Here is a 21,596-nt window from a genome sequence, read left to right on the forward strand (position 1 = left end):
TGGCTTTTTTCCAGCCCCCCCCCTGCACGTTTACTTTTCCGTCGTATTGTGTTTAATAAACTTTTACATGCTTTTATTACATGTGTACATGCATATATATGCAAATAATAAAATCATTTGTGAGCAATCAAGTATATCTAGTTCTATACAAGTAAGGTCTAAAGTCTAAGGTAATAAAATTAAATACTAAAATTAAAAGTATTTTGGAAACAAAATGCTATATTTGTTATTTGCTATTCCTGTAATATATAACTATATTTTTTACATATAACAGCCTAGCCTCCAGTTTAATTCTGGACTTCCAGTTTAATTCCGGACTAATTCCTATATCTCAGCTACCTTCTAGATGGGCTCGTAAACTATAGGTACAGATTCTGCGAACTGCAGCCTGGGAAGAATTCTGCAGAATTGGGTTAATCCCCAAGGGGTCCTCGATGGCCGCTATAAATACATATATCTTGCATCATTTATACCTATAGTTATAATATTATCGATATTAGCCAATCTAGATGTAAGGTTTCTAAAAATAGGAATTAGTCTGGAATTAACCGGGAAGTCCCGAATTAAACTGGAGGCTCTTATACTTGAACAATAGACCAGGAAGTTGACGGGGATGCGCTGCGATGTCTTGACGCTGCTGTCATGAGAGAACTCATACCCAAGGCTGGGCCAAGGGCAAAGTTCAAGGACATTTTGAGGCAACAAAGACGAGTGCAAGTAAGATCTCACAATTCTCATATTATAGTGATAACAGATGATAAGAGTATGCGTACATTGTTGAAAAGAAGCTTAATAAGACTGACTAATATATGTCATATGTACTTCACCAATTGATAACGGTAAGCTAAAATCACCAAAAGACTCCGTTTCTACTAAGATCACCAAATCTATATGTACAATCTTTTGTTTATTTTGACAGTTTGCAACACTATTGTCCATTTTCGCATCAAGAGCAAATGCCTTTTCTCATATATCAATTACCTAATCTCTCTCAATATCAATCACCTAATCTCTGTCTGTCTGTCTGTCTGTCTGTCTCTCTCTCTTAGTACAAAGCCAATAGAGATACAATTCTATTCCAACTTGTTATGAACATAATGGCCCAAATTTCATTCCTTCTCGCGTTTTTCAAGGCAACGTCGGAACCTGGAGTCGCTCGTCTGATCTTCCGGGAGATTCTAAGAAAGAATCTTAAGCTGGGGAAGCTCCTTGGAAGGGGTCAGTTTGGGGAGGTACGACTTGGAGAAGTGCGTAAGAGGGGAGTGAGCACCACTGTCGCTGTCAAAACCCTGCATGGTCAGTATTCATTACCTCTCTTATTAATCATATGATTTATAAGATTTGAAGATTTACTACGTTTGTGAAAACATTGACATAACAGGTGCCTATCACCTTTTCAAGATGTCAACTCTAAGACCAGACTGTAAGGTTTGAGCCACTCACACAGGGAAGGACCCCTGCTCTTTTTTCACAAGTGTGTTGGGATGTTTCTCTATTTTTCATCTCAGCTTCAGCATCAGACAAAGACAAGAAGGACCTGATGGGAGAACTGGAGATTCTGGTTACTGTTGGTCGTCATGACAACGTCATCAGTTTGGTTGGAGCATGCACGATTGACGGTAGGACTGATTGATCCTTAGAATTTCATGTTTCCCATTGTCCTCCCACGGTATTTTAATGTTACAATAGCCTTGGATGCAATAGCCTCTCTTAGACGATAGATTTTTGTTGGTTAAATGCCTTAGTACGGTCTGCAAGCTTGTGTAACTGTTGCCGGACTGTGATTATTAACTGTTATAACATTCTATAGTGGTTACAGTTGTTACACCAAAAGACAGTTACCCAAGCAACCAAATCTTGTACTCAGGTCCGTTGTGTGTTGTGGTGGAATACGCTCCAAACGGCAGCCTGAAGGACTGGCTGAAGGCTAACTCTCCTGAGCGGATCAGGCAGGAGTCGGCCGCGGGGTACTATAACATCGAAGACCCTCAGTTACCGAGTCCTCCTATGGAACAACTCATTCAGTTTGGCATCGACGTGGCGGCCGGGATGAGCCATTTGGCAGCCATGCAGGTAAGTCACTTTCTTCCTTTGTGAATTGTAAATGCATTCTTTATCATTACATGATAACACGATAACGGCCTTTATTGCACATTTTTGCCACAGTAGTTGGGCTACGTACAGGTCACATCAAAATAACGGATGAACAGATACAACATGAAACTATTAAACTAACTATTATCGTTACAGATTCAACTTCAGTCATTGTAGAAATAAAAGAACAGATATGTTTTTCGATGGAAGGTTTATCTAGTTACATTATGAATATGGACTTTTCTGTAGTGTTTAAGTGTATTAAATAGGAAATCTGTTTTTGTACAAACCTATACAATTTATTTCTCTGTTTGCTCTACAGTCAACATTCTATTACAAAATGGCGTTCGCCCTCTATTCCATTGAAATCACAATGTTTACATAATCTTTGTTCAAGGGGAGTATCAAGTTCACTTGAAATTAATTTTTGCACTCATACATGCATGTCTCAATGCATTTAGTGTCCAGACACTAAGCACATTCTCCACATTAACTCCAATAAATGCATTACTATAATATTTATAGAAGAGAGACCCTCCATGAATGTGAACACTGGCAGTCATCTTACATTACGAATGGACTACAATACAAGGGGGGGGAAGAGACAAATGACAGTGTTAATTAAAACGATCCTGTGTTCAAAAATCATATAATACGAAATAATATAATATAAATGATATAAAGCAAATGATAATGATAATATAATGATGATAATAATAATACTAATGATACTACAACTAATGATACTGATAATAATAGTAATGATGATAATAATAATAATATGACATTTTCATCGTAGTGTGATTCAATCTAATCTTTTGCGATATTGTATATGTTTGTACAGTGTGTACATCGTGATTTGGCAGCAAGAAATATTCTTCTGGGAGAAGGCTTGGTAGCCAAGGTGTCTGACTTTGGACTGTCACGGGACATTTATGAAGATGCTGAATATGTGAAAACCACTTTGGTACGTAGATAATTACAACAGTCTTAAACTAACAGAGTTGGACTTCCTATGGAATCTGGATAATTTCTTCTCTAAATATTAATCAAGGATTGACTCAATGCATCACAAGCAGTCGTCCTTCATTTCGCCTATGATCAATTCGCACAAGAAAAACATACTGTTTTTGCTCAGTTTTCTCTTCCTATTTTTTTTTTCAGTGTTCTTTCCTATTCTTCTTCTTCTCTTCTTCTTCGGTCCAGGTCATTGACATAAAGTCAATGACCTGGACCAGACGCGTACGTCTGTCATCGTGGTAACTGGTCCTCTAGGAACACCTTGTGGTGTTGGATTACATTTTGTAGCAGGACAGAGTTGGAGAGGCTGCTTGCCATACATATGGATGTATTTGACTTTCAGTAACAGGGTAGTTGTTTGTTGGGCTAGTCCAGGTGAAGGTAAACATTTTCTTTGCAAATTTTTTATTTAAGTGTTTGAAGCCATGATAAGCAATTAATTTCTCGACACTGTACTACGGTGAAGAAAATACTCGACTGCAATTAACACAATCCAAAGGAACTGGCATTTAGAATAATGTTCAAAATTCTAAGTATAGATTCTGAATTAGTCTTAAAATCCTAACTACTAAAACAACAAAATCTGACAAGTCATTTATGACACTTTCAGAGCAAGCTCCCCTTGCGATGGATGGCGTATGAGTCTTTGTTCTACAACGTGTATACAATCCAGAGTGATGTGTAAGAGCAAGTCCTTTGATTTTCATTATGCATTCAGTTACTTCCTTTCATATCAAAGGCTTTTGACAAATTAAGAAATTGTCCTCAGCTCTTGATGTGCAGTTTCCATGTAATGAGTCTGGCTTCTTTGTCCTTGTCAGATGGTCTTACGGAGTTCTTCTATGGGAGATTTTGACAATGGGTATGTGTGTATGTTTGTAACCTTGTTGGTATCTTGAAGATTCGTATCATAAATAAAGCAGAGTACCAGTAGCAGCACTCTGTTTTTAGGTGGAGACAGTAACGTCATAAGACTATATCAGGAGAACACAGTTGATATTTGCCTTTCGTTTTACATTATTTGCAAAGACGATCTGCTTTCGTTTTTTCACGTACGCCTCTATGTCCATATCATTATATTAATTAAGACAGTATTTGTTATCTCTTATCTTACAGGTAAACTACCATATCAAGGTATCAAAGGCAAAAAGATGATGAACATGATCAAAGCTGGCTACAGATTGGAGAAACCTGTACTCTGTCCTGACGATATGTAAGTCTTGTACCTGATGTACCTGTTGATGATCATTATTTTTTGTTTGTTTCGCCTAACCGGCAAACCTTTCGGTGTAACACCAGTTTTGCGCAGCAAGTAGAAGCTACTTGTACGTATGTACGTAAGATCGGACTGTAAGGTTTGAACCACTCACACCGAGAAGGACCTAAGAATTTCCACTCTTTTCTGTAAGTGTGGTGGGTACTTTAACATGTTCGAGGCATGGCTCTCCTAGCTCAAACACGGGACTTCTGGCTTGATGTTGAACTCGTGTAAAAAAGAAAATTGTACAAGTAACATAACATAACATAACATAACATAACATAACATACCATAACAGAGAAATGTAAACTGAGATTATTTTAGCTGAAAATTGAACTCAAATTAATGCAACATATAAGGAACTGAACAGAGGAGATTTACAAAAACAATATGTGTCAAAACATATTCATAATCCATAATCGTGTCCAATTTCCGTTGCATAGTCAAAATCAGTGAAGGTTATCATACAAAATGAAATGTGTGTCAATGTGGTACAATATACTAGCCTGAGTGTCAGCCTTGTTAGCTTTCGTCCGCTACCCAAGATCCGCTTGGAAAGGAGCGGATCTTGGGTAGCGGACGAAAGCTAACAAGGCTGACACTCAGGCTAACAACATACAGCTAGTGGGAGTTCTCATGCTTTACTTGCAGCTACGATGTGATGACAAGTTGTTGGGAGAGTCTTCCGGAGGACAGGCCGACTTTCCCTCAGCTGAGAAACAGTCTGGACAGAATTGTGCAGCAGTACAAGGTATCTAATCTTTTTGTATTATCGTCGTCATAAAAGTGGTAGCCATGCTCTGAATATGGGAATTAGCCATAATCCGAACATTTTGTCATAGATACGAGTCTGGTCTAAGCCCCCCTCCCCCCAGATTCAGAGGGAATATTTTGGGGGTGGGTTTGTATATATGCTTGTCCAGGGGAGCAGGGATGGTGGCACTAGCAGGGTCATTCATATGAACGTAATGTGAATTCGAACCCAAAACGATGGTAAAATGTAATGTAATGTGAATAGAATGTATGCGGAAAATATCAAATATTATCACATTAAACCTCATAATTATATTTACGTCACATTACTGGTATGTAACAGAAAATTAGTCTTTATGTAAAAAAAAGGTAACTATGTAACATCATTTTTCTTTCACATGTTCAGAAAATGTGAATTACATGGGAGCATAATTTTCCTAAGATTTCACATTTTGAAATGTGAACCAGGACGTACCGGGTGGGAGTATGTGGGCGGTACGTGGAGGAATTCAGCAAGTAGTTGAGCTGTGTAATACCCCTTGAAATTACGTCACAAAATCACCTTTACAGTTCCAATATTTCCACAAAAAACACGAAAACACTTTTCCCCGCAGGCCGACGTATAAAATCTCCCATTTCTTGTTGTATTCTACCACACAATCTCTTAGCCCTGTTTTTTTTTCTATGTTCCTTCCAGCAATATGCTTCGCTCCTGAAGTGAGAACCACAGGGACAATTCTACAAGAAGATCATTTGAAGAGCTCATATATACTCAATGGAAATGTATGGGTGTACTAAATGTGAAATAATGACACACATGACATCACATGCATGTATGACGGATATCATTCATACAAACAAATGTACATGATAATACTGGCTAAAATATAGCATTGCAAATGAATTGAAAAATGAAAAAAAGTCTGTATCGTATAACTATGAATGCTCTCTCGTTAAAAGCTTTTTTGCAGGATCCTAGTACCATGAATGTTTTAACAGGATCCGTTCAGATGTTTAAGAATGTAAAGAAGAATATTTCGATGAAAGACCGGGCAGCAATACCCCCTACCGGAAAAAGCTAGAAGTTCATGAAACATACTGCTAGAAGCATAAGTCATCACAAAATACCGTGTTTGCAGACTTAGTTTAAACCACTTACACACACACGTACACATGTACACCGCTACTATTAGTTTAGCCCGTACTTTACTTACAAGTAACTACTGTTGAAAAAGGAATAAAAGACCAGTTGGTTGTGATTTCATGTTTTGTCTGTTGTCTCATTTTTAGCCACTTGAAGCTGGCCAGCTTCGTCTGCAATCATCCTCAAGCTCACAGATAAGGCCGAACATTGCTTCCTTTAGCGTGCAACAGCGTCACCTAGCGGATATTCTGAGTACAGCACAATAAAAAAGACGTTCTCGTCGCTGATTGGTCAATCGTCAGCCTGCGGAAGCCATTTGCAATCTCCCCGCGAAAGTGAAAGTACAGTATCGGGGTGTTTGTGAGAAAAAAAAGCAAGAAAAACAGCGACTCATCATGCTGATAACTGCAGTGTAGGTCAGTGAGGCATTATGAACTATTTTTCTATCGGTAGCTAAACTCTAGATGATTCTGTGATACGAAAAATTGACTTTTAAAGACTAGAATGTGAGCTGGATGGCTTTCTTGACAATCCGCCATCTTGTCCCGTTTGGGAATGATGTTTTCTTGACGACAAAGGACTCTTAAAAAGTTCCTACTTGTGAAGACAAAGGACTTAATGTGTCAATTCTTGCGATATAACGAGGCTGTTTTGTTTGATGGTAGATCTGAAGCCATTTTTTATTTCAATTTCTTGTTAACTAGTGGAAATATTAACTTTTTGTCGGTAAATTTTGATTGATACGTAATAATTATAGACTGTATATAAATATATGAGGATCAACATTGTAGTAGAGTACACCAGTGATCTATGAAATTTAAACGAGCAATAGGAGCAATAGCAATATAAGTATTCCAATTTGTTATCAACTAGCAACTTGAGCCATACTGTGAAATGGCATTTATGCCACAGCAAGTAAATTTTATGGATGACATCCTCCGTAGACTAAAAATCTAATGTGAGCGCGCGAAAAAAAAGGCGACCCCCCAAAAAACAAGGTTCCTACATTTAAAAAATGTGACTCATTGCACAAATGGTTTTGATTTAGTGGGAAGTCACATATACACAGCCAGCATCACATATAACTTCATCAAAGTAAAGAAACAAAACATTTTTAATCAGAGCCTTTTCTTGTCTCCTCTTTTTATATTTATCTGCCATCCACCTTCCGGCATGGCAACAGACATCTTTGCCCATTTTCAGGCATGACCACTGTCAGGAGGCAATAAAATTTCTTGTTTTTTTTTCTCAAAATCAGGCGAAATTTAATGCGCGCACTGATGTCATCCATAAAAATTACTTGCTGTGGCCTTAGTCTGAGCCCGGTACCTCAACTACCGTCAGGAAGATGAAACAAATTTCAAAAGTAAAAATTGTATTGATTTGCCATCAAAGAAGTGAGCCATATTAAGCCACCAAATTCTACCAAATTGTAACTACTGAGCCACAGTACAGGGCTTGAAATCCCTTTTTCTGCAGGTGCAGGTAACATTGAAAACTGCGGGTGCACTATTCAGACTTTGAGAAATTTATATCTATTACACTAAAAACTATTCAGAAACGATTGTAGTTATATCTTTTAAAGTTCATAGGACTAGGTTCATAGGTAACAGTCCATGCACCAAATAAAACTCCACTTACATGACTTGTATACGTATACTGCACTGGTCCATGTACAGAATACTAGTACCTGGCCGCCAGGGCAGGTTAGGTGCAGGTAGACATCAGAAATACCTGCACAGCTCCAATTTTACCTGCACTAACCTGCATATACCCAGTACATGGACCAGTGCAGGTTAGGTGCAGGTAGACATCAGAAATACCTGCACAGCTCCAATTTTACCTGCACTAACCTGCATATACCCAGTACATGGACCAGTGCAGGTTTGGTGCAGGTAGACATCAGAAATACCTGCACAGCTCCAATTTAACTGCTCTAGAGTGCATATACCCAGGACATGTCAAGTCAGACATCAGAAACACTGCACAGCCGCAATTCTAACTTCACTAATTAAATAAAAGTGCATATGCAACCAGTATTTCATGCCCTAAACTGCCAGTAGCAATAGAATAATCTTACTCGTAGTTGGATGACACCGCAATTCCAGCTTCCTTAGTTGGCATCCGATGACGTCCTGGGCAGACCCGGATATGACGCACTGCTGACATTTGACCTTTTGGCTGTTCATCGGAGCGAGGAGCAATCACCGTGGATGCCAAGGTTAGCACATGTTTGTTCGTTTATCTGGAATGTACAATATTTACCTGCATTCGAGGTCATCAGGTGTATAATCAACCCAGGATTGTTTGTACTATAGTCCCTGCTTTTTCGTAACAACAGTTGCTGATATGTGCGACACAGGCTTGAAATATAGCATGCAAACAGAGGGAATTCAAAATGGCGGAAAAGGGCCATGATGTTTGTTTGTTTGTTTTGTACTTCTAGCCAGGTTTTAACAGGGCACGTTAGCTCTCTTAATGTTACCGTTGCTTTCAAATCTGTTACAACAACATGTAAGACCAAAAGATTGACTGTGACCCTTTCTGTGCACCTTGTTATTGTCAAAGGAGCCTAACAGTCAGGAACAAAGGTAGCAAGCCTGCAAAATTAAAAACAAAGGTTACGTAATTTTCAGTTCTAATCTCTTGCATGCACGTATACAGTTGGTTCATTCCTTGATACACAGATCAGTACTAAGAGAAACCTGTGAGAATGTGCACTTATGTCTGAACCACTTCTCAGTACTAGTATTTTCATTGTTTAAAAAAGGTCATGAGGTCAAGCTGTTGTTTGGAGACCACCCTTTATTGTTGTAAAGGATCATATGTCAGGGCTTGAAATACCACCTGCAGGTAAAATTGGAGCTGTGCAGGTAATTTTCAAATTCAATGTTACCTGCACCAGTGCTGATAGATATATGCAGGAAAAAATTAGTGTATTTTAAGACAATTCCTGCAAATATTCATGCTGATATTGAGCAGAATATTAAGAAATCTTCTCGGGGGGAAGTATACTGATTTCATTTTACAAAACACATGTTGCACAAGGGGAATTCTGCAAAAAAATACGCTGATTGTGTCTTCAATGAATAATCTATAATGACACCACCTTCTCCTTTATTTAACTGTTTATTTTAAGGCATCAGGTTACTCCCAGTCATGTTACATGCTAAAGACCTGGCATTGTAGCATAATACTGTGACACTTCAGCAGTTTACTACATTCAAAAATGCCATGATTTTTTTGTTAGTATATTATGAATGGATATTTGGAAATGTGTTGAATTGACAACAATTTTATTCTTTCAGATCACAGTATCACCAGTGGCAACTCAGGAAGGATAAATCTATTCCATATATAAGTTACAATTGAATATAGCATTGTATTAGAAGTTTTGCAAAGGATACAATCGGGCCAAAATTTCAAGAACAAGAACAAGAAACTTTGGAACATTTGCTGCTACATCAAAAGTCCATTTCCTGGCACGTTTGACTAATTGCTGATATCTTGTGTCCTGCAAAGACTCAAGTCAGTTGAATTCCGAAGACTGCAGTAGAGAAGTTGAAAATTCATTGTGCAAACGGTTTGTGTTGGAAGAAAGGTTGACTATCAGGCATTCCGCAATTCATTTTTCTCCAACACCACATCCTAATATTTCCTGCAGTGCGTAGGTTGGTCATTAATAGGTTTCTGGGTAGTGGCCTACCCTCGCCAGAAATTGTAGGCTTAAGTAAAAAAGAAGGAGCAAACTTTTACAACTTGTCTTGACACCCATGAAAAGTGCCTTAAAGGCAGAAAGGACTAATTCTCGAGTTTAAATAAAGGCACAAACAAACAAACAAACAAACAAACAAACTCCTTCCAAAGATATACTGTCTTCTAACCAATGCAAAACATGGAAACAGATGCATCAAAAGAATCAGGCAAGTCTTCAGCTGTAGCATTGGAAGGCTGCGAAGAACAAATGGCAATGCAGCTTTTGGCCAGCGATGAAACCAAAGCCGTAGTGGCCCTTCCAGCTTGTGATCAGTCTCAGAATCAGGAAGTAACAGACACTAGTGATGATGACCAGAGGGGAGATAGTCCCCATTTTGCTGGAGCTGAAGATGGTGCTGTTGGGGGAAGTGAAGAACAGAGCAAGGCAGTGCAGCCTAGCAAAGGGTCATCTGCTGACCTCTTGCAGTTGGCTGAACAAGCATTTGGTGACCAACAAGAAAGTGGAACGACCTTAGTACAGCTTTCCCAAGTTCGTCCAAGATTACGGGACATGATACAATTTGCCATAGATCAGCGCTACCCGGGACCATCTGGAAATGGTGGTCAAACAGTAGCGGCAGATAGATCTGTACCAACCAACAGCAGTAATGTAGATGCCATCATAGTGCAAGCACTACAGACAATGGACAGTGTATCTTCTTTGGGGAGGGACTTAGAAAGTAAGCTACATGATGAACGGTCTAGAAAGAAGATCTCCCTTGCACAGGAGCGAAAGAAGAAAATGGATCTACAAAAGGTTTCGGATCTCCGTACGCGTTGGAGAGATCTTGTCTCAATAACCAGGACAACGTTAACCAGTATTGATGCCTTTGAGTCAGATGAAGACAAGGATCAAGATGTATCATCAGAGTCAGATAATGAAGAAAGCACTGATTCGAACAAGGAAATGGCCAGTGACGCAGATGATGGAGGTAGTGCCACGTTTGCTCTGCAGCTCGATAAAGAAAAAGTGTCAGCTGAAGATGTAGTAAAGGAGAAGACAGAGACATTATTTCCCTTGCCAGCTGTCAGTTGCTTGCCTATGACAACAGTTGGTTATACTGTTATGCCCTACCCAGTGGCAGATAAGCAAAAGCTGGGTCTCAATTCTGACCATGCTGATCTAGAGGAGGAAGGTAACAACGGAAAGATTAAAACGTCTCTATCAGCACAGGACATGAGCAATCCCCAGCCAAAAGAGATGTCTAAAGACCAGAGCAAGGAAGATGGAGATTTTGAAAAGGAGTTCCAAAACATACATCCCCCAGGTTCTTCCTCACAGCAAGGTCACAGTCTTCCCCTTTATGTGTTTCATCATGATAGTGCCAGACATGAGACCCCAGCAACAAGTTCATTGCAAACAGGCCCGTACAAAAGTTATGAAGAGTTACACTTTGGGCGACCACCGGAAGAGAGAACTGACGACAGTGTGGCTCAAGAAAACAAAGCAGAAGCAGCAACACAGACCAGTGAAGAAGATTTCCTGGGCAGGTGTAGCAATGGGCCAGTCAAAATACCATGTGGTGCGAGTGCTGATTGTACCAGTCAGCCTTCAGAAGAAGAGGGGGCTGTGGGAGGGGCAGTATGTCCATCTGGACAGGGCAGCAGTGGTGGGAATGACCTGGGCATTCCAGACCCAACCTGCAACCAGACCCACAGTATGCTAGGTGAACAGAGATCTAGAGAAGCCATTGGTGAGCTGATGGCAGAGGTAAGCCAACTAAAGGTACTGCTATATCTCCATGCATACTTATTAGATCAAAAAGTGAAAAAACAGGTAACGTTATTATACCAAAAAGAGCTGTAACGGTTATAATTACATGTATCATGTATACATCAGATTCTGTAATAATGGGCTTTGAGGTTTAATAGGAATTGCTTTATTGCAAATTCATGCCCGAGGGCTAGTATAGAAGAAACATTTGGTATAGGAAAGGGTATTACTAAGTAATACACAACTACATGTATTGTTAACTTCAATTTTTTGAAGACAGAGGAAGACAAAAGATTTAATTGTGGGGTTTCTATAATTTGAATCAAAGTACACTTATATAGCCTATCTTTCACATTTGTGATGAGTGAATTTAATGTATCATTTTACATGTATTCTGCTTTGGGTTTTGGCATTTCCATGATTGTACCTAAGATTGTGCATTGGCAATGATGTCTCAGCTTCAGCCACAAGATGAGGAAGTCACAGTTTCCACACAGTTCACACAGTTCTATGGACCACCTGCTATTATGCATCTGGAGGTAAGCTACATGTATACCGGTAATTGTGAAATATTGAAATGGAAATATCTTCTTTATAACACAGTATCAGTGGTCAATAAGAGCTGTGATACAGTGTACCTTAATTTATGCTACAATGGATTTAATAACAGTATCAAAGTTTTAATTGATAAAGACAATCCCCAAAACTATAGATTATGCAATCTGCATTAAAGCATAAAATCTTTAAACTTGATGTTTTCCTCTTTTTATAGGATGAGAGTTATCCGAGACGCAACCTATTTGATTTCCAAGACCATGAGGAGTTGTATGACTTGTCCAGTGCAGGTCATTGTCTTTTTACTTTCAGATAGCGAAGAATTGTTTTGGGTGGCTCTTATGTAATTAGCTGTGGGTTTGGGTATCCATTTGTCAAAAGTTCTGGCATCTAGCCAGTAGCCAGCAGGAGTTGGAAATTGAAGTCTTCCTAGCTCTGGCCTTGGACTGGGTAAGGCCATGGGGTTGGTGGAAAAAGTGGTCCAGTTTAGAAGTTAGAAAGTCCAGTCTGGTTGAGGGTGCATGGTTGGTGGAAAAAGCAGTCTGACCAAGTTGTGCCCCCCAGCAGAATGTGGAAGAATGTCTGATGTGTTTCTCTGTTCAAACATGAAGCATACTGATTGGCTTATAATATGGGAAACTGCATACAGATGTCTTAATGCCAAGTTCAGGAACACTGGTTGATGTTGTGTTTTCCAGTTTAAAAATTTGATTGTCAATTAATATGCTGTCATAGATAAGTTATTACTAAAAAATTGCTAGAAAATAAGGTTGTCTTATACAAATATATTCAGAAAATCTGTACACAGTGATTAAGTCTGAGCATGCACATTTTTTTTCATTCCGTGATATTTCATTTACAATTAATCTTAAAAATGCTATATTTGGTATTTTCCTAGATTCATCACCCCCACCGTCTCTTGATTTGGAGGAACTGTTGACAGAGTTTCGTGATCAAGGTCAGAAATACAAGCCAAGCTAGACTGAATCTTACAGTATATTTTGAAATATATATAATTTATCAGAATCAACTTCATGCTTAGAATTTGAATTTGATAGATTATTTTTTACATATTGACAGTGTAACCGAATCTAACCTAAAATAATGTTTTCCTGCCATCTTCAAAGTTGCTTCCTTAGAGGCAGCAGAAAACTTTAAGATTAAAAATGGTGCTACATGAAACAATTTTTTCTAAAAGGCGAAGAAACTGTATTGCAGCCAAAACTTGTGCTGGTAATTTTGTATGCAGCCTGGTATAGTACACAATGTATTTCGAGTCCAGTGTAATATGATATGTAAGTTTTCTGGTTAACCATTTTTCATGCAGGAGCCAGGGTGGTGATAGTTGACAGCGATGGACACACGCTCCTGAACACACTCTTAGCAGGACCGAGACTGGTCCAGTATCAAGCTCTGGAGATTGCAACCACAGTAAGCTTTATAATAATTTACTTTAAATAACTCACCTCCTTGAAGATGGGTGTAGGACAAGGAAGGGTGGTATACATGTATGTGTCAGAATGAAACAACAATTGTGTTTTCTAAATTGGTTCTGTGTTGATTCATTCAAAACAAATTCCAAATCTGTTCTGGGTTAAGTTGATTGAAAGTGGTTGCTCTGAAGTCTAACAATTTGTTGTGACACCTACAATTTAACTCAATAGAGTTTTTTTCTGAGTGTTTGAAATGGATTTAGTATGATTGAAGTCACCCCCATCTATTCCAAAGGTGATTTAACAGGGGGTACCCTAACTTAGGACGTGCCCTAACTTCAGACTGATTTTTTTACTGATCTTATTATGCAGAAGTATGCCATGTTTGTTGGGAAATAGTCATGGCCAATGCATACAGGTGTTATTTGCATGCAAAGTATAGTTCTATATAATATTATATTTATCGTTTTATCCTTATTTGCCCAATAACCTTATTTAATACTCTTCTTTGTAACCTATTAATAGGTTTCAAAAAGGAAATTTTTTCTTGACTAGGTTTTGGAGAGAGGAGACTTAAGGGATTTCACCCTGAGGTGGCCAGGAGGATATCTCATTCCCTGGGACTCCTTACTGGGACTGCCCAGCAACCAGGGACCAACCACTGTACAGGTTCAACCAGCTCAGCATGGGGAGGGAGAGTGGAGGGTAGTTTCGGTGTGTGCAAGTTTAAATTTTTTCTTTAGTATCAATGAATTAATTACCTTGGCTTTATGTACTCAATAGTAACAACTAAGCGTACCTGCAAAGCTGGTGGTGTGTGTTATGCCAAAGGGCGGTTATACCAGCTATACAGATACAGAACTTCAGATCTGATTCTGGCCATGGATTGCCACTTTCATCTTATTTTCATACATTGAGGCAAATTAATCAAAGGTACAATCCACATATCAAATTGTTTTATCATTAATAAAGGCTTTATAAATGCATGCCAATTTTAAGATATGTAACGTATTAACGTATTAATTTTTGTTGCAAATGCCTGAACCTCACTATGATAATGATGGTCACTCAGCCATGTTACATGCATGCCATGGGATATGAAAAGACATTTTGATGATGACTTTGTCAATGAAGCATATTTTTCCGTCTAGACTGAAGGTGACCCCATCTTGCAACCTCCAGACAATCAAGAAGAGGTACTTACTTTGATTGTTAGGCTACTACTCGTGTATGGCAGGCACTTATTGTACGGAAGCAAAGTTACTCACAAATGACTATCTGACTCTTGCTGGTGCTTTTTGCTCAAACTCTCTTGAATTTTTGATGGCATATGGACGAATTTTTTCAAATTTATTTTTACAATCAGTGTTAAAAAGACAATCCTAAATACTTTAATTTGTCCTTAATTAGCAGCTGTCATCATCGGAGATTATAGGCTGTAAAGACTGAAAAGAAGTTCATAAGTTTCCTTATCAGAGAGATATAAGAATGCTTTTGCAAACTGCAAAGGTCACAAAACCCATGTGCATATATTAGGAAGACCACTCCATGGGAAGACTGACCCTTTCATGTGTTAATGCCAAAATGGATTTCTTCTAGAATGCTGGTAACAGCGAAATGCAGGCATGTTTGTCAGAAGGATTGCATGGCCAGCAGCAGCTGCATGGAGGCGCTTCATCACCACAGAGCAGCCACGCTGGTCCAGGCCAACCACTGACTGTCCAGCCAGACACTGCAGAACAGCAAGGTACATGTACTGTAGTGTCACGCTATATCGTTCATAACAAAATTGTGTGTTGTTCAAAAGGGAATTGGTTTTCTGGGCCTGAAAATCTGAGCGTAAAAAATTTGAATGTATTGAAACAAAGGCCTTGAAATGTGTTTAAAAATCTGTTTTGGGGCAATAATTGTGACCCTGTTTTATAATTTCCCCATAAATAATTTGAGGTCCCTTGGGAATAGGTTGGCTTGCCTCATGATCTTTATACACAGAAAATCTTTTAAAATCTTTTGGTACACATGTGAAACGTTAACATAAGAAAATGTCTTTGATTTGTGAGTGTGTATGTGTGTTTCTATGCATGTGTCTGTGTGTATATACATGTACACACAGACTGTGTATCCCTATCCGCAAAACACGAAGGACAGACACAGGAAAATAAGTCAAGGTGTAATAGAAGTTTGAAGTCATGTGGGGTCATTTGGGGTCGTGTGAAGTCTTGAATCTCCAATTTCTTGTTTTTAGACTTCAGGTGTACCATCTGTAAAGAGGGAAGAGGACAACTGGTTGAAACACCCTGCCAGCATCTGTTCCATCCAGGCTGTCTGTATAATTGGATAGCTCGAGTAAGTTCATGATAAGAATTGTGATTCGTGTGATTTTTTTTTGATTTGCGAAGACAAAAAAGTTCTGAATCAACCAAATCATAAAGAAAATCTTAATGCTGAGATTTTCACAATAATCTGCAGTATGAAGCATAGAAAAACTGCACTCAGAGCAATTATCAAAGCTCAATTTGGGGCAAAAAGAGGCACATCACATTCAGGGTAGCAATGACTGCATGCCCGTAGCCAGGATTTTGCTTGGGGGGATTCTTCCAAATGTCTGTGGGACCTGCAGGTGCCTTCCTAGGGGGTCCGGGGGCAAGCTGCCTCGTGAAATTTTGAAAATTGAACCTTCTAAAATGGCATTTCCTGTGTTTTTGAGAAGATTTCAAAGGAAAAATTAAACAAAGTTTTTACTAGAATTCCAGCCCCCTGGTGATACAAATCAGTCCACCTTTTGAAGAAAAGTCTTGGACCTTTAGATAAAAGTGGACCTTTGAGCCTTGTGGGGAGGTTCTTCCAAACTCCCCTGGCTACAGGCATGGACTGGTGCTGATCTGATTCTATATACAGCCTCTTGCCAACCAGATGAAATTATTCACGGATACTATAAACATTAAGTGTTTTATAATTTTTTTGGTGTAACACTGTTAATGTTTGCAGGAATTTTGTTTGTTTTCTTGTGGTGGTTGATTGAGAAAGAATATGATAATGATGATAACTTCGTCATTTTCTATTTTTCAGAATGACAGCTGCCCGAATTGCAGAAAGCCAGTTAACAAGTGCAGTGAGAATTGAAACTTCTGGTAACACAGCAGTAGTTACAGGTCATTAAAATGCAGACTTTTGTGTGTTTAACTGTAATAAGAATCAGCATCACAACTCTCGTGAATTGCCATTGTACAATTAACTATATTAGTTACTGCCTCAATGTTAATCTTTACTTACCATGGTCAATTTTCCTGACCATCTTTTAATGAATTGCAGATTTAATACAGAATCTGCATTATACCAGTGACCCTTGGAGGTGACTTGAAATGTTGGCCACATTGGTCAAATTTGTCCTCTCGTTTTGAACTTTCCCTAACTAGCCAGGGCTTGAAATACTTTTTCTGCAGGTAATTTTTTGCACCAGACAATTGCGCCACTCAGGGAGTTTGCATGGGTAATACTAGGGAACAAAAGAAACAAAAATCCACATACAATGTACATGTGTATGATTATTACCTAGATGACATATATCAAACCAGTACATGGACCAGTGCAGTCAGATATCAGAAATACCTGCACAGCTCCAATTTTACCTGCACTAACCTGCATATAACCAGTACATGGACCAATGCAGGTTAGATGCAGGTAGACATCAGAAATACATGCACAGGTCCAATTCTGGCTAAGATGCATATAGTGATATACACCCAGTATTTTGAGCCCTGACAGGATCTATATAGAAGTGCATGTAGTCGCAAAGTGACATGGGACCAATGTTGGAAGTTAGGATACATTGTACATTGTGAAGTTTGAGTAACAGAAATGAGAAGTGACTCAAACAATTTCAGGGGTAGGAACTATGTGCCAGCGCTCAGCCTTTTGTATGAATGTTTTTACCATGTACATTGTATTTGTAAAAAAATATGTGTATAGATTTCTTAGGACTTCAGATAAAATGACAGTATCTTAAATTATAAATATAACTATGTATATTGTCTGACAATTACTTCGGGATTTGAACTTCTCATGAATAAAACAATTTTAGTCAAAAACATCAAATCTTTGGGCAATACTTTGGGCAATTTTCACTGTTAGAAACAACAGGGCAATGCCTAATTCGAGAACGACGTTATTACCATTTTCCATTGAAGTCAATGCTGTTAAACTATAATTTTTTTCCATACATGTACCCACAGCAATTATTGATTGATATTGCGAGGCCTGAAGCAGACTTTTTACCTGTTATGTGGAACAATTGAAAAACTATTGAAAAATTTCAAACTACATCTGATTCAATAGCAACGTTCTTTGTTCACAACCAGTTGTTTAACAAGAGCCAACTAGTGAACGTTTTGATGACCACCTGTCATCTTCATCAGAGCAAGCTTTGTGTTACTGGTTCACTGTGCATTGAAGCAAGGTGTTATTGGTTCACTGTGCACTGAAACTAGGTGTTATTGGTTCACTGTGCACTGAAGCCACATGTAGGTGTTACTGGTTCACTGTGCCCTGAAGCTAGGTGTTACGGGTTCACTGTAGACGAGCTATTTTTGCTACTGGTTCACTGTGCGTTGAAGCTAGGTGTTACTGCTAACATTCTAGTCTCAAATGTAAAGTAATTGTGACAAACAATACATTTCACAGTAGAAGAAAGAAAAGAGAAGAAAGAAAAGTAGAAGATACATGTAGAAAAGAGAAGAAAACAAGAAATTTTGTTCCCCTATGACAGTGGTCAACATGTCGCAACATGTCGAAAATGGGCAAAGATGTCTCTTGCCATGCCGGAACGTGGATGGCCACGGCAGATAAACATGAAGAAAGAAGACAAGACAAGGCTCTGATTTAATGTTTTGTCTTTTGATACAGCGATGTGTTTCATTCCTATTATAGGTGACGACCATGGTGGCGGTGTATATGTGATGTTCTCACTTAATTTAAAACCATTTGTACAATGATTGACAAGTTTTTATCTAAGTTAGTGACAAAGGGATGTTGCAATAGTTGGTAGTAAACTTGGCATAACATAGGTATCATTCTTCTTGTTTCTTGTTTACAATGTCAAAACTTGATAATGTAGGAATCTTGTTTTTTGGCCCGCTTTGTTTTTTTCGCCCTATCGCATTAGCTTTGGAATCTGCGATGGATGTCATCTATAAAATTTACTTCCTGTGGCCTAACTAGAAAAAATGCAATGTGCTATCATCATTCTTTTAGTTCTCAACCATCAGTAACCATGACACTTTGAACGCTCGAAAATTAACTAATTTTTGTTCAGCAAGTACTTTCTGGTTTGTTGGGTGGAAACATACATTATTATTGTCTTCGTCAGAAAGACTATGGAATTGTCTCACCGCATTGTGGGTGAAAGCGCTAGCATTATTCGACGTCCATGATTTTGGGCAGGCAGATTACCGTTGTTGAGGCCAAAGTCAAGTGCAAGTTTGGGCTTCGTGGGGGGTCCCTACGTCACTGCAGTGGGCCTTTTGTGTTTGCCGCTTGTTAGCAAAATAACTCGAGTATATTTTAATGAATGTTCATGATTTTTGGTAGGCAGGTTACCGTTGTAGAGGCCAAGGTCAAGTGGTGTCCAGGTGGCGCTCCTCTGTGGCTGTGAGGGTCCAAGCCTCTGCGCCATAGAGTAGGACAGAGAGCACTAAGCTGTTATAGAGCCTGAGCTTGGTGTCAGTGGATATCCGGCCATTAGACCAGATGTGGCCGAGACTGGCCATTGCTGCGGACGAGCGGCCGATACGGGTCTTGATGTCGGATCTGCTTCTTCAGTCGGAAGAGATGGTGCTTCCTAAGTAGGGGCATCTTTCCACCACTTCTACGGTGTAGGACTCAATCGTGAGGTTGGCAGGTGGAGGTTGGTACTAATGGTAGTCACTCAGACTCTGGACCTTCATTTTCTGCCAGCTGATCTGTAGTCCGAGAGGCCTGGTTTCTGAGTCCATGATGTGGAGTGCGAGGTGAAGGGCCTGCATGATCTCTGCAAGAATGGCCACATCATCAGCATTGTCAAGGTCCGTTATGGTAACGTTTCCGAAGCTTGCACCACACGCACTCTGAGAGATGGTCCTTCAAAGTCTATGGCAGTGTTGAAGATGGTGGGGGCCAGGACACAACCTTGTCTCACACCACTGTTGATGTTGAAGCTGGCGGATGTCTGCCCATTTACCCTCACACTAGACGTTGTGGTGGAGTAGAGGAGGGAGAGGAGGTTCAGGAGCTTTGTGGGGACTCCCAAGATCTTGAGGATTTTCCACAAAGCTGGGCGATCCACAGAGTCAAAGGCCTGTTTCAGGTCAACATACACAGCAAAGAGTGGCTTCCTGTAGTCCCTTCTCAGCTCTTCGAGTATCCTAAGAGTAAGGATCCTGTCCACCGTGGAGCGGCCTGGAGTGATCGCTCTGATCTCGGCGTTGTTTGCTGAGGAGCAGTGGCCTCAGTCCCGCCAGGATGATGTGGGCAGGCACCTTCCCTGGGACGCTGAGGAGAGCTATGCCTCTATAGTTGCCGCAGTTGTCCTTGGGGCCCTTCTAATTATCCCGTGGAGCCAATCTGTGGGAACAGTCTCTGTTCTCCATATGGCGGTAAACAGGACGTGAAGCTGGGCTGCTACCGCAGAACCACCTTTCAGCAACAGCTCTGGCGGGATGCCGTCTACCCCTGCTGCTCGACCGGGCTTGAGCTTGCTAATAGCCTCCAGCACTTCCTCCTGAGTAGGGGAATCATTAGAGATGGAATCGTCCTCTGAAGCTTGGCTGCTAAGGATTCCAACTGTGGTGAGTGTGGGGGAGGAGGTAGGTTGAGAAGGTTGCAGAAGTGTTCTCTCCAGCGGTCCAGCTGCTGTTCTGGAGTGTCCAGATCGGACCCATCCAGGGCCTTTATACACGCTATGGGTAGAGTTACTGAGAGTGTTCTGGGGGTTTTGTACAGGGTGCCTTGATTTTAAAACTCCCAGAAAATAATTAAGAAAAGCAATTAGAGCAGGGAAGGTGCTTGCCCACATCATCCTGGCGGGACTGAGGCCACTGCTCCTCAGCAAACAACGCCGAGATCAGAGCGGCTTCACTCCAGGCAGCTCCACGGTGGACAGGATCCTTACTCTTAGGATACTCGAAGAGCTGAGAAGGGACTACAGGAAGCCACTCTTTGCTGTGTATGTTGACCTGAAACAGGCCTTTGACTCTGTGGATCGCCCAGCTTTGTGGAAAATCCTCAAGATCTTGGGAGTCCCCCCAAAGCTCCTGAACCTCCTCTCCCTCCTCTACTCCACCACAACGTCTAGTGTGAGGGTAAATGGGCAGACCTCAGCCAGCTTTAACATCAACAGTGGTGTGAAGCAAGGGTGTATCCTGGCCCCCACCATCTTCAACACTGCCATAGACTTTGTCATGGGAAGGACCATCTCTTAGAGTGCGTGTGGTGCAAGCTTCGGAAACGTTACCATAACGGACCTTGACAATGCTGATGATGTGGCCATTCTTGCAGAGATCATGCAGGCCCTACACCTTGCACTCCATACCATGGACTCAGAAACCAGACCTCTCGGACTACAGATCAGCCGGCAGAAAACGGAGGTCCAGAGTCTGAGTAACTACCAGCCTCCACCTGCCAACCTCACGATTGAGTCCCACACCGTAGAAGTGGTGGATAAGTTCTCCAACTTAGGAAGCACCATCCCCTCCGACTGCAGAAGCACCTCCGATATCAAGACCGGACTTTTCTATTTGGATCCGAATTAACGTGTTTCGACCAATCATCTAAAACAGTAAAACTACATGTTAATGTTTATACACGAGTCTATACCAAACAATCTTTTCTCCGCTG

At 40.2% G+C, this 21,596-nt stretch overlaps 2 protein-coding genes across 5 annotated transcripts in view; both read left to right on the forward strand.

The window, feature by feature from the left end:
* The window catches only part of LOC109484937 (fibroblast growth factor receptor 3-like), a 27,536-nt gene extending 21,330 nt beyond the window's left edge, over nucleotides 1–6,206 (forward strand). For all 4 annotated transcript variants that reach the window (XM_019788301.1, XM_019788300.1, XM_019788298.1 and 1 more), the window contains exons 7-16: nucleotides 596–717; nucleotides 1,134–1,296; nucleotides 1,509–1,619; nucleotides 1,868–2,073; nucleotides 2,939–3,061; nucleotides 3,725–3,795; nucleotides 3,936–3,976; nucleotides 4,231–4,327; nucleotides 5,024–5,123; nucleotides 5,823–6,206. In XM_019788301.1, coding sequence (XP_019643860.1) covers nucleotides 596–717; nucleotides 1,134–1,296; nucleotides 1,509–1,619; nucleotides 1,868–2,073; nucleotides 2,939–3,061; nucleotides 3,725–3,795; nucleotides 3,936–3,976; nucleotides 4,231–4,327; nucleotides 5,024–5,123; nucleotides 5,823–5,846 — 1,058 coding nt within the window. In that variant the 3' untranslated portion in view covers nucleotides 5,847–6,206. The remainder of the gene's footprint in view (nucleotides 1–595; nucleotides 718–1,133; nucleotides 1,297–1,508; nucleotides 1,620–1,867; nucleotides 2,074–2,938; nucleotides 3,062–3,724; nucleotides 3,796–3,935; nucleotides 3,977–4,230; nucleotides 4,328–5,023; nucleotides 5,124–5,822) is intronic.
* A 3,958-nt stretch (nucleotides 6,207–10,164) lies between these two features.
* On the forward strand, nucleotides 10,165–17,648 carry LOC109484899. The gene is made up of 10 exons (XM_019788253.1): nucleotides 10,165–11,736; nucleotides 12,198–12,278; nucleotides 12,512–12,584; nucleotides 13,193–13,252; nucleotides 13,622–13,725; nucleotides 14,283–14,441; nucleotides 14,879–14,923; nucleotides 15,327–15,474; nucleotides 15,973–16,073; nucleotides 16,797–17,648. The coding sequence occupies exons 1-10, from the start codon at nucleotides 10,165–10,167 to the stop codon at nucleotides 16,848–16,850; spliced, it is 2,397 nt and encodes a 798-aa protein (XP_019643812.1). The 3' UTR covers nucleotides 16,851–17,648.
* The last annotated feature ends 3,948 nt before the right edge of the window (nucleotides 17,649–21,596 follow it).

This window comes from Branchiostoma belcheri, unplaced genomic scaffold, assembly GCF_001625305.1.
Source record: "Branchiostoma belcheri isolate BF01 breed outbred unplaced genomic scaffold, Haploidv18h27 scaffold71, whole genome shotgun sequence".
NCBI lineage: Eukaryota > Metazoa > Chordata > Leptocardii > Amphioxiformes > Branchiostomatidae > Branchiostoma > Branchiostoma belcheri.

Bases quoted from the DNA above. Each gene is read 5' to 3' on its own strand.
- LOC109484899 (XM_019788253.1), top strand. From the start codon at position 10,165: ATGGAAACAGATGCATCAAAAGAATCAGGCAAGTCTTCAGCTGTAGCA. The intron at 12,585-13,192 runs GTCATTGTCTTT...GTATTTTCCTAG, and splicing joins GTATGACTTGTCCAGTGCAG to ATTCATCACCCCCACCGTCT. The intron at 13,253-13,621 runs GTCAGAAATACA...TTTTTCATGCAG, and splicing joins GACAGAGTTTCGTGATCAAG to GAGCCAGGGTGGTGATAGTT.